This window comes from Manihot esculenta, chromosome 9, assembly GCF_001659605.2.
Source record: "Manihot esculenta cultivar AM560-2 chromosome 9, M.esculenta_v8, whole genome shotgun sequence".
Taxonomy (NCBI): Eukaryota; Viridiplantae; Streptophyta; class Magnoliopsida; order Malpighiales; family Euphorbiaceae; genus Manihot; species Manihot esculenta.
The window spans coordinates 6,495,735-6,507,856 of NC_035169.2; the positions used below are offsets into that span (position 1 = coordinate 6,495,735).

Below are 12,122 nucleotides of genomic sequence, written 5' to 3' on the forward strand. Positions count from 1 at the left end.
ATTTATAAAATAAATAATATTAAATAAAAAATAAATATTTATATTTACTATTTAAATTATATATATATATATATATATATAAAATTCAATTTCATACACTCACATTTAATATAGTGATAATCTCACATTCTATTTTCTCAAGACTCAATTAAAAAAAAATTCAATTTTATATTAATAATATTAAATAAAATATTATATATTTTATTTTATAAAATTTATTTTTTATATTTTAAATTTTTTACGATATGCATATAAAAATATAAATAAAAAGTAAAGAATGAAATTAAAAAAAGATATTATTGAGATAAAAATTATATATTTTTAAAAATTATTTTACCAATCAAATAAAGTTTGAACAATTATACTGCATTTTTCTAGTTAATCTTTTAAATTTTAATTATTATAGTTATAATCGTAAAAAATTAAAATATTTACTTTTATTATCAAGAAGTAAATTTTGAATATAAATAAAAAAATTCATTTTTTATTATTTAAATTAAATTGATAAATGGATATACCATATGGTGCAGTGCAGCATATAGGACAGAGGTTCTGTGTAATTCTAGCCGATTCTTCACCAAAAAGTTCAAAAAAAAAAAAAAAAAAAAAAGCAAAAGCACAAACATACCATTACATATTCTCTCCATTTCTGTTTTCTCTCTCCTTAATGTTTCTCTTCCTTATCTTTTCTTTCTCTCTTTTCTCTTGGAAAGTGAAGAAAGAGTGTCTGTGTTTGATTTCATGCAAACTTGAGCTAGGGCTTCTGCAATATCCATCTTTTGATCTTCACTCTACTACTTCGTCTTCTTCTTCTTCAGGTATGTATGTGTGTGTATCTGGGTTTTTTAGTTAATCAATGGCTTTACATTTATTTTATTTTATTTGTTCTACGTTATTTTCTTTATTTTTTTCCCAAGCTTTTGTGTCGTTTTTGCTTTCAAAGGTGTAATGTTACTTTTTTTTGGTGGTTTTCAAACTTTATTTTCTGTATGGTTCTCGAGAAAATCGAAGAGAAAGCATTCGCATATCTCAACTCTGGTGAACCTGTTTTATTATTTCTTTAGTTGGTGAGGTAGTTGGCAAAGGAAATAAAAGCAAAAAATTTGAATGCTCTGTTTTCTTTTTAAGTAGGCGGTAGGAGGAGTATCAGATGAAATGAGATGTTCCTGCTTTTTGTGACTTGGGATTTTTCGCTTTCTTTTTCAGGGTTTAAGCTTTCAGATCTGAGGATTTGAAGGTTTTTCTGCAAGTAGGTTTGGTAAGTCCTTGCTTTTAAGAGATCTAAAGATATGTAAGTAGTTTTTACTTTATCAGTGTCAGTTTCGACTTACTGTTATCAACACTTGTTGTTTTTGCTTCTTTGTATGTTCATATATATATATATATATATATATATATTCCCTATTTTTCAGTTCCTCCGAGAGTTCAGGTTACCTAGCATCACATTTGTTAGGCTGATTTGAAGTTCTAAATCAATTTTTTCAGAGTTCTAAAAATCCATAGAATCCATACTCGTTTTAGTAGCTGGATCATCAAAGCACCAAACTGTTCAACCTCAACTTGAAAAACTTATATACTTGCACTTATTGAGATTTGGCCTTCTCTCTCGATTGAACCCACAAGATGCAGAGGCCTCCGCCAGAGGAATTTGTATTGAAGGAGACCAAACCCCATCTGGGAGGGGGAAAGATCTCGGGTGACAAGCTCACAAGCACCTATGATCTTGTTGAGCAGATGCAATATCTCTATGTGCGCGTTGTTAAGGCCAAGGACTTGCCTGGTAAAGATGTTACAGGTAGCTGTGACCCTTATGCGGAAGTTAGGCTTGGAAACTACAAAGGTACCACTCGGCATTTTGAGAAGAAGTCCAACCCTGAGTGGAACCAGGTGTTTGCATTCTCAAAGGATCGCATTCAGGCCTCAGTGCTTGAGGTAACTGTCAAAGATAAAGACTTTGTGAAGGATGATTTCATGGGTCGTGTTTTGTTTGATTTGAATGAGATACCAAAACGTGTACCACCAGATAGTCCATTGGCACCACAGTGGTATAGATTGGAGGATAGGAAAGGAGATAAAGTTAAGGGCGAAATCATGTTAGCAGTATGGATGGGGACACAGGCAGATGAAGCTTTCCCAGAAGCTTGGCATTCTGATGCAGCTTCAGTAAGTGGAATGGATAGTCTTGCCAATATTCGTTCAAAGGTATATCTCTCACCAAAACTGTGGTATTTGAGGGTCAACGTAATTGAAGCTCAAGACCTCCAACCAAGTGATAAAGGTCGGTATCCAGAAGTTTTTGTGAAGGCTATCCTGGGAAGTCAGGCCTTGAGAACAAGAATTTCTCCTAGTAGGAGTATCAATCCTATGTGGAATGAGGACCTTATGTTTGTAGCGGCAGAACCATTTGAGGAGCCCTTAATCTTGAGCGTGGAAGACAGAGTTGCACCTAACAAGGATGAAGTATTGGGGAGATGTGAAATTTCTTTGCAGTATGTGGACAGGAGGCTTGACCACAGACCTGTTAATACCAGGTGGATTAATCTGGTGAAATATGTTGTTGTGGAAGGGGAAAAGAAGAAAGAAATTAAGTTTGCCAGCAGGATTCACATGAGAATCTGTCTGGAGGGTGGTTATCATGTTCTGGATGAATCAACACACTATAGTAGTGATCTTCGGCCTACAGCCAAACAGTTGTGGAAGCAGAATATTGGGGTACTTGAGTTAGGTATTCTCAATGCACAAGGATTGATGCCCATGAAGACAAAGGATGGTCGGGGAACAACTGATTCATACTGTGTGGCAAAGTATGGCCAGAAATGGATTCGTACACGTACCATTATTGACAGCTTTACCCCCAAATGGAATGAGCAATATACCTGGGAGGTTTTTGATCCCTGTACTGTGATAACTATAGGGGTCTTTGATAACAGTCATTTACATGGAGGGGACAAGGCTGGAGCTACCAAAGATGCAAGAATTGGTAAAGTAAGAATCCGTCTTTCCACACTTGAAACTGATAGGGTTTACACGCACTCTTATCCTCTCCTGGTCCTGCATCCTAGCGGTGTCAAGAAGATGGGAGAAATTCATTTGGCAGTTCGTTTCACATGCTCGTCTTTGCTCAATATGATGCATATGTACTCACAACCTTTGCTGCCAAAGATGCACTATCTCCATCCACTTACAGTTAGCCAGCTTGATAGTTTGAGGCACCAGGCCACTCTGATTGTGTCTACGAGGCTCACCCGAGCAGAGCCACCATTGAGGAAGGAAGTTGTCGAATACATGCTAGACGTGGGATCTCACATGTGGAGCATGAGAAGAAGCAAAGCTAACTTTTTCAGAATCACGGGGGTCTTGAGTGGATTAATCGATGTTGGCAAATGGTTTGATCAGATATGTAATTGGAAAAACCCCATCACCACAGTGCTGATTCACATATTGTTTATAATACTGGTGCTCTACCCAGAGCTTATCTTACCTACAATCTTCCTGTATCTCTTCCTGATTGGTGTTTGGTATTATAGATGGAGGCCAAGGCATCCTCCTCACATGGACACTCGTCTATCACATGCAGAGACTGCACATCCTGATGAGCTAGATGAAGAGTTTGATACATTCCCAACTTCTCGGCCTTCTGATATTGTAAGGATGAGATATGATCGTTTGAGAAGTATTGCTGGGAGGATTCAGACTGTGGTTGGAGATTTGGCCACTCAAGGGGAGAGACTGCAATCTTTGCTGAGCTGGCGAGACCCAAGGGCTACAGCACTGTTTGTGATTTTTTGTTTGGTGGCTGCCATTGTTCTGTATGTTACTCCTTTCCAAGTTGTTGCACTTCTCACTGGATTTTATATGTTAAGACATCCCAGGTTTCGCCACAGGCTTCCTTCAGTTCCGCTCAATTTCTTCCGACGGTTGCCAGCAAGAACCGATTGCATGTTGTGAGCAAGAAGGGATTTGTCTGCAATCCATTTTAGCATTTTATTTGACTTGTTAAGTCAGTCAACAAGATGCAGAAAGTAATGGAGCTTGTTTGCTTTCTATGTTTACCAGCGGATGTTGTTCTGGTATGATGTGTATGCTTCCTCTGAAGGTAGTAGATTTTTGTGGATTTTCATGTCATTTTAAGTTATCTAATAGAATTCTGTTTTATGCTTTGAGATTATGGTAATCAATTTTGTGAGGCTGGGAGCATTTGTAAATTAGTAGGTTGTGATTTGAATTTAACCTTTGATGATCATTCTTTGCTTAACTACATCTACAATGGATATTACCAGTGAGATTTCTGGTCTCAACCTAAATATCGTTCCTGGCATCCGTTGAGGTCCTATGTGTCCATCAATTTAGATTAAGAGAATATATTTTTAAAAGAAACACCTATTTGGTTGGTTGTTTATACTGGGCTGTATATTGATATTAGATAAACTTGCATGTTTTCTTTTTCATTCTTTTCCATAACACTAATTTCTTCGTAGCATTATGCCCTGTTCAACCATCCGCTTTAGAGTTTTGTGAGTGCCAAATGCTGAAATATGGACAATGAGAATTATAAATTTGGGGTTCTGTGTTAAATCTGTGTCATTCTTTGCTTGTTCCAAGTTGGTTTATTTTACTTGATTATTGGGCTGTATTATGGACCAACCGTGTTTGCCTGCGTCATTTTTTCTGTGATCTTGTTATTGTTTTTGTCTGTATACTTGTTCTTGATCTGGATCTAGAGCTCATGCTAAAAGCTGTATGTAATTCAAGTGAAGATTATTTCTAAAATAGATATTTTATTGCTTCAACTATTTGTCTATTTTTCTATTCGTATATTCAATCTTTCATCAACTGTCATCATGCAGTTTAGAGACGTTGATCTTATTATTATTTTTTCTTCTTTTAATTAATGAAAATCTCTATGTTTAATTTTGGGCTCCATTTCGACTTTGAGGGAGTGTTTGGAGTATTAAGAAACTAAATTGTTCATTGATTCTTGGAATTTTATGGCTGTTTCTGCAAAATAGGTTAGGTGGGTATATTTTGTTCTGTCTATTATTTAATTTACTCTTTCTTTACAGCCTGTAAACAAGCCTTGTTCCTCCTGGAGGTCTTTTGTCTTTGTCGGTTTCTCTCTCTTTATAGTTTATTGAGTGAAGAGTGGTGAGTTTGGAGGGTGGCCTTTAAACGACCAGCATCTCAAGGAAAGCAATGTGTGAAGAGGGACCAGATTCAGAATAAGTTAAGGTAAGGTGGGGTTGGGTCTCTTTCTTACTCATCACTCCCATTTTCGACCATTTTTGGAATTGACCTTTCGGTGTCCAAAACTTTTATTGAAGTGGCTTTAAAATTCGAAAAGGTCGGGACTTTTAAAATTTTTTCTCATCGGCTGATAGTTAATAAGACTTTATATTTTATTTAAATTATATTATTTTCTTAGTATTTATTAATTATTAAATTATTATATTAAAATAAATTTTAATATATATTATTAAATAATTATAAAATAAATATAAATATTATAAAGAAAACTTGTATATAATAAAAAAATAAATTTTATTTTATTAATAATCATATCTTTAAATTTCATATATATTATATGATAAATTATTAATTCATATGTGTATTTTAATTATAAATAAATTATATAATATATATTCTTATTTTGATATTTCAACGGTAATTTGTAATTAAATATATCAATATCAGTTACCGGTTATACTATATCTAAACAGTTCCAAATAACTACCATCAAAGTTTTAAATATTAAAATTATTTACAGTTTTATTTCTAAATTTGCAGTTAATCATAATTTCATCCATTTAACTTTTATTTTTTTTTTATTCGTCTCTCCCACAATCTCTGCTCGCTTTCTCTTTCTTTTGGCAAATGAAAAAAATGATATAAAATAGAAAAAATAATATAATTTTATTACATAAGAAAACAACTGAAAAGTTTATTTTTTTGGATTAATTAATCAAAATAATCTAAATTTTTTTGGTCAATTTATATATAAAGACAATTAAAGTAAATTTTTAAAATTTATCACGATATTATTTAAGAGTATAAATTAATTTTGACAAAAATTTGAGATTGCAACATATTATCTTAGCATTTTTATTATTTTTTAATTTATTGATTAAAATAATTTAAATATTTTTATAAATCTGTAAAATAATTCAAATCTTTAAAAAAATTTACATTTATATATCAATCTTTTAATATTAAATATTAAATAGTTGTAAAAATAATTATTAAAATATATTCAAATTAGTGGTTTTTTTTTATAGTTTTGAGAGATAGAACTTAAATAAATGACAATAAAATAAAAAAAAATAATGTACAGGAGAGATTAATTCAAAAAGAAAGACAGGTAAAAAAAATATAATAATATTTTTTTTTTAAAAGTAATCTCGTTTATCTATTAATTTTTTTTTACCACTTTATTTATTTAGATTCTAACATCTCTCTTGCAATTAAAATTTAAAAAAAAATGCCGACTAATTTAACTTTTATAAGAATATAGTTACTAGTCTTTAGTGTGTTTTAATGATTATATTTTCACTTTTTAAAATTTAAATATTAAGATATAAACGTGAATTTATGTTGTATTGTTTAATTTTTGTTGATAGATCTAAAACATATAACATTATTAATATTGATTCGATTTAGTTCACCAAAAATCAAATTAAGTCAAAAATTATCAATCAAACCAAAATTTCCAATTCTCATATCAGCAATGCCACTCCTTCAAATTTATTTTTTGATTTGAATAATTTAAAAAAAAAATAAAATTTATGTGGTGTCAAAATTATAACTTTAAATTTTTAGTGCTATTAAGTTTTTTTAAATGTAAAGACTCAAACATTAATTATGAAAACTGGGTATAATATCACAAATTTTCTAATAAATTACAATGATCTTTGGCATATAATATAGAAAAAGAGTATTTGCGAGTACAAAGAGATGTGAAGCTATAAGATCAGCAGGACAAATTACAATAAGCTTCACTTTCAATACCTGTAGCTATCTTTTTCTCTGTTTTTTTTTTTTTTTTTTCAACTCAATTTAAGAATTCAAATTCTTAAGTGTTAGTTTCCTTTCAATTTCTAAAAATTGAAAATTGCCACTTTCTATGTTATAGTTCCAATTAAATTATGAAATTCACTTTCTATTGGAACTTAAAAAACCGCCATATTTATTCATCTCGGTATTATTTGCTCTCTCTATTTAAGAGTGAGCAGTATTCGATTCAAATTGAAAAAATCAATCGAACTAAATTAATTTAAAATTTTAATTTAATTTTTTATTCATTTCGATTCAGTTTTTAATTTTAAAAATTTCAATTATTTCGATTCAGTTTGATTTTGATAAAAAAATCAAAAAAATTAAATTAACCGATTAGTGATAATAGTATATTATTTTTAATAATAGATTATATTGAGATTAAAATATTTTAATTAAATTTTAAAATATTAAAAATAAAATCTGAAAAATAAAAATTTTATTAAAAATTTAAACCGATCAAACCAAACCGAATCGAATCAAATTTGATTGATTTAATTCAATTCGATTTCTAATCAAAATTGATTCGATTTAATTTTTTGAAATACTAAAATTTTAATTTTTAATTTATTCAATTTAGTTCGATTTTAAACTGAACCGATTAAATGTTCACCTCTATTTCAGATCCTCACTCTCACAAACTTAACTCGTGTCAAATATGAAAAAATTCCATTTGACTTAATTGATTTATTTTTTCAGTTTGAAATTAAAATTTTTATAATAATATAATTAAATTAAATTTTTTATTTTTATTTTATAATTTTTATTATTTTTTTCTATTTATGACTATTATAATTTATTTTATTTTTTAAAAATATTTTAAAATATTTTTTATATTTAATAAAATATAATATTTTAAAATAAATATAATTAAAAAACAATAAAAATTATGAACTGAACATAATAATACTTATAAGGTGTTTTTTAAATATTGGTGATCAACCCATCCCTCTGTATGTGGTGTTGAAAATCTCAATGTTGAGTCCACAAAATTGCCATGTGGCAAACAAAGATAATACCAATACGTCACCACATGATACACGTGGAATTATGACAACACAACGATGCGCATGCGTTCTCGTCCTAAGTACTGAAAAGAGAAAATCGTTGCCATAGTCCAGTGGAAACTCACAACAGACGGCGACATTAGTTGACTCAACTTGTCTCTAGGCGAGGCCCAATTATTGTATGCTGTCACATGCAAAACTATTAAAGTCATTATGAGGAAAAGCAATGCAGTAAACATCATAAATTTATCACATGTTCCTTTGGATGGTGCTATCTTAGAGGAAGTTTAGTCAAAGAAAAAAAAAGTCTTCTACGTTCATGTGAAGGTGTTCAGTTATAGAATCTTTTGTCCATATTTTCAAGATTATCACACTCGAAGACCCCGGGATTGTTATTTATTGTCACTACTTCCTCGTGTCAGGATTGGGTAATTTGCACGCCTGCTGCCTTCCTTGAATGTGGTAGCCGTTTCTCAAGCTCCCTCTCCGAAATCAAACCCTAATTCTCCATCACCCGTCACCACCATGGTAGGCCTCTATTCTATTATCGAAAGTTGATAGGGCAGAAATTTGAATGATGCGTCGCCGGCACGATGGCCGTGCGATCCGTCGAGTTATCATGAATCATCAGAGCAACGGGCAGAGCCCGCGTCGACCTTTTATCTAATAAATGCATCCCTTCCAGAAGTCGGGGTTTGTTGCACGTATTAGCTCTAGAATTACTAGAAAGCTAAACTTGATTAAAGATGGAACATAATATTTATCTCGAATCTCTAAAAAATAAATTTGGTTACCGATTGTATAATTCTATCGATGAGAAAGTCGTTAGAAATAGAGATGTAATCCTATCAATAAGAGATGTTATAAAAAAGCGAAAAAGCCAATATTCATAATTGTTGATTATGATGATATTTTAATTTACATGTTACCTAATGATGATAGAGAAAATACAACTCACGGAGGTGAGATTAGAAATAATGAATATGATAAATTTGATAATAAAGAAGCAGTTGAGCCAAATGTAGTTGTTGAATCGGCTGAATCAACTAAAATTTCAGAAGTTTCAACAGAATCCTAATTAAGGCGATTTACTAGGGACAAATGACTTTCAATAAGGTATGATTCTAATGAATATGTTATTATGACAGAAGAAGGAGAACTTCAGAGTTATGAAGAAGTTATGAATAAAAACTTATTAGTTGATCTCTCAAATTATTAAAAAAATTACTAATTAGTCCTTCCATATATGGGTATATTATATTTTTTTATAATACTTAACGATTAAAACTAACGGAAGAAATAATTAGTATACTTTTTAAAATATCAAGAACGTTTTACTGCATTTTTCAAAATAGAGAAATCACTAGTGAGTTTTTCCATACCATAAAATCTAACAGAAAAGGAATCGCGAAATGGAGGGAAGAAAATTAATTGCTTTCTCTTGCTAGAAGAGACTTTATATACAAAGAGTTAACAGCTCACTTACTGAGCAGGAAAAAGGAAAAGAAAAGAACTGAGCTATTCTAACCAATAAGATAAATACATTTGGAGTATTACAAGTTAACTACCCTTTCTCTTTTCTCTGTAACACCCCTCCCCCCGCAAGCTGGAGAGTGAATGTCTATCACTCCTAACTTGGATAACAAACCCTGGAAGGGAACTATACCAAGCGCTTTGGTATGCAGATCAGCGAGTTGGTCAGAAGATTGGACAGGCAAAAGCTTGATAATACTTTGTTGAATTTTGTCCCTAACAACATGACAATCCATTTCTATATGTTTTGTACGCTCAAGGAATGTTGGATTAGCTGCTATGTGAAGAGCGGATTGATTGTCACAATAGATTATTGTTGGTTGGCAAAGAGTAGTGACATGAAGATCTTGTAACAGATAAAGAATCCATTGAAGTTCACAGGTGGTAGCAGCAAGTGCCCTATACTCTGCCTCAGAAGAAGAACGAGAAATAACACTTTGTTTCTTAGATTTCCAGCTAATTAGGGACTTTCCAAGAAAGACATTATAACCAGTGATAGATCTTCTAGTATCCTCACATCCTCCCCAATCTGAATCACTAAAAGCTGTAAGTTTGAGAGCAGAAGAAGAAGGAAAGAATAATCCCTGTCCAGGAGAAGCTTTAATATATCTTAATACCCTTCGAAGAGCCTGTTGATGATCAGTGGTTAGGGATGAAATGAACTGACTTAACTGATGGGTAGCATAGCATAAATATGGTCTAGTGGTAGTTAGATAGATCAGTTTGCCAACAAGTTTTCGATAAGAGGAAGCATCTGGCAATAGATCACCTTTGTCTTTGGATAATTTCAAAGCTGGATCCATAGGACTCTTAGCAGGTTTGTTTGCAAGAAATCCAGTTTCTAAAAGAAGTTCTAGTGCATATTTTCTTTGACAGAGGGATATGCCAGCCTTAGTCCTAGCAACTTCTAATCTCAAGAAGAATTTAAGAGTGCCCAAGTCTTTAATCTTGAAAGTAGAATCCAAAAAAGCTTTCATCGAGTCAATTTCAACTAAATCATTTCCTGCAAGAATTAAGTCATCAACATAGACCAGAATGGCTGTAAATGATTCTGAATTTCTTCTAACAAACAAAGAGTAATCAGCTTTGGATTGGCAATAACCACAGGTAGTAAGGGCATGAGACAATTTGAAGAACCACTTCCTGCTAGCCTGTTTAAGTCCATATAAAGATTTCTATAACTTGCAGACTTTATTTGCACTATCAGCTTTAAAACCAGGTGGAAGAACCATGTAAACCTCTTCATTTAAATCTCCATGTAAGAATGCATTGTTGACATCTAACTGCTGTAAATGCCATTGATGAATAGAAGCCAAAGCCAATAAGATCCTTACTGTGGTCATTTTAGCTACTGGACTAAAAGTGTCAAAATAGTCTATGCCCTCAGTTTGTGTGTAGCCTTTAGCTACTAATCTAGCCTTATACCTTTCAATGCTGCCATCTGCCTTTTGTTTAATTTTGTACACCCATTTACAGCCAATGGGACTCTTATCTATAGGCAAATCTACCAACAACCATGTTTGATTTTGCTGCAAGGCAGAAATCTCAGTAGCCATAGCTTTTCTCCACTCCTCAGATTTAACAGCTTCTGTATAAGTTTTGGGTTCAGTACTACTAGAAATGCTTAGAGTAAAGTGCAAGTGTGATGGTGACAAAGAATCATATGAAATGACAGAAGATAAAGGATAAAGGACACTAGGAGATTGAGACCTATTGAAGTTTGAAGATGTTAAATTGCAATGATAATCTTGTAAATAAGTAGGTGATTTCTTTATCCTTTGAGAGACTCTTGTGAGAGGAATTGAAGACTCACTATGAGGCTCAGGAACTAATCGAGACTCAATAGTAGAAGAAGACTCAGTGGCAGAAGGAGACTCATGAATATCAACAAAACTAGGAAATTGAAGAGAATCAGAATAGTCAAGATCAGAATGCTCATGGTGGATAATAACCTCATTGCTGCATAAGTCTGAGTATGGAACTACATGTTCTTGAAAAGTAACATTTCTGGATAAGAATATCTGTCTGGTCTTCAAATCCATCACAACAAAAACTTTAGTGCTATCCTTATAACCAAGAAACACACATTTCTTGGCTCTTAGATCAAATTTGGTCCTCCGTGATACAAGAGTAGATGCATAGCACAGAGAGCCAAAGACTTTCAGTTGTAAATAATCTGGAGATTTCAAAAATAAAGTCTCAAAAGGTGAATTATCTTGTAAGATGGGAGTTGGAATTCTATTGATAAGGAAAGCTGAATGAAGAACAGAATAGGACCAAAAAGATTTAGGGAGATGGGATTGAAACAAAAGAGCTCTTGCCACATTAAGGATGTGTTGGTACTTTCTTTCCACTATTGCATTCTGTTGAGGGGTTTCTACACATGTTGTTTGATGTATAAGTCCCTTACTGTGATAGAATTCAGGCATGTTAAATTCAGAACCATTATCACTTCTTATCTTTTTCAAACTTGTTTCAAACTGAACCTCCACCATTTGAATGAAATTCTGCAATAATTTTCTTGCTTCGAACTTA

At 32.2% G+C, this 12,122-nt stretch overlaps 1 protein-coding gene across 4 annotated transcripts; it reads left to right on the forward strand.

Moving 5' to 3' along the window:
- The first annotated feature begins 569 nt into the window (after positions 1 to 569).
- LOC110608111 (FT-interacting protein 3) lies at positions 570 to 5,341 on the forward strand. 4 transcript variants are annotated; one of them, XR_002486820.2, is made up of 4 exons: positions 570 to 818; positions 1,207 to 1,258; positions 1,486 to 4,096; positions 5,064 to 5,341. XR_002486820.2 is itself a non-coding variant. In XM_021747319.2 (3 exons), the coding sequence occupies exon 3, from the start codon at positions 1,624 to 1,626 to the stop codon at positions 3,946 to 3,948; it is 2,325 nt and encodes a 774-aa protein (XP_021603011.1). In that variant the 5' UTR covers positions 570 to 818; positions 1,207 to 1,258; positions 1,486 to 1,623; the 3' UTR covers positions 3,949 to 4,163. The 4 variants fall into 4 exon arrangements, 3 of the variants coding, with proteins under 3 accessions (XP_021603011.1, XP_021603013.1, XP_021603012.1); XM_021747319.2 differs by lacking the exon at positions 5,064 to 5,341 and having other exon boundaries at positions 1,486 to 4,163; XM_021747321.2 differs by lacking the exon at positions 5,064 to 5,341 and having other exon boundaries at positions 583 to 818; positions 1,207 to 1,291; positions 1,486 to 4,163.
- Positions 5,342 to 12,122: the final 6,781 nt, after the last annotated feature.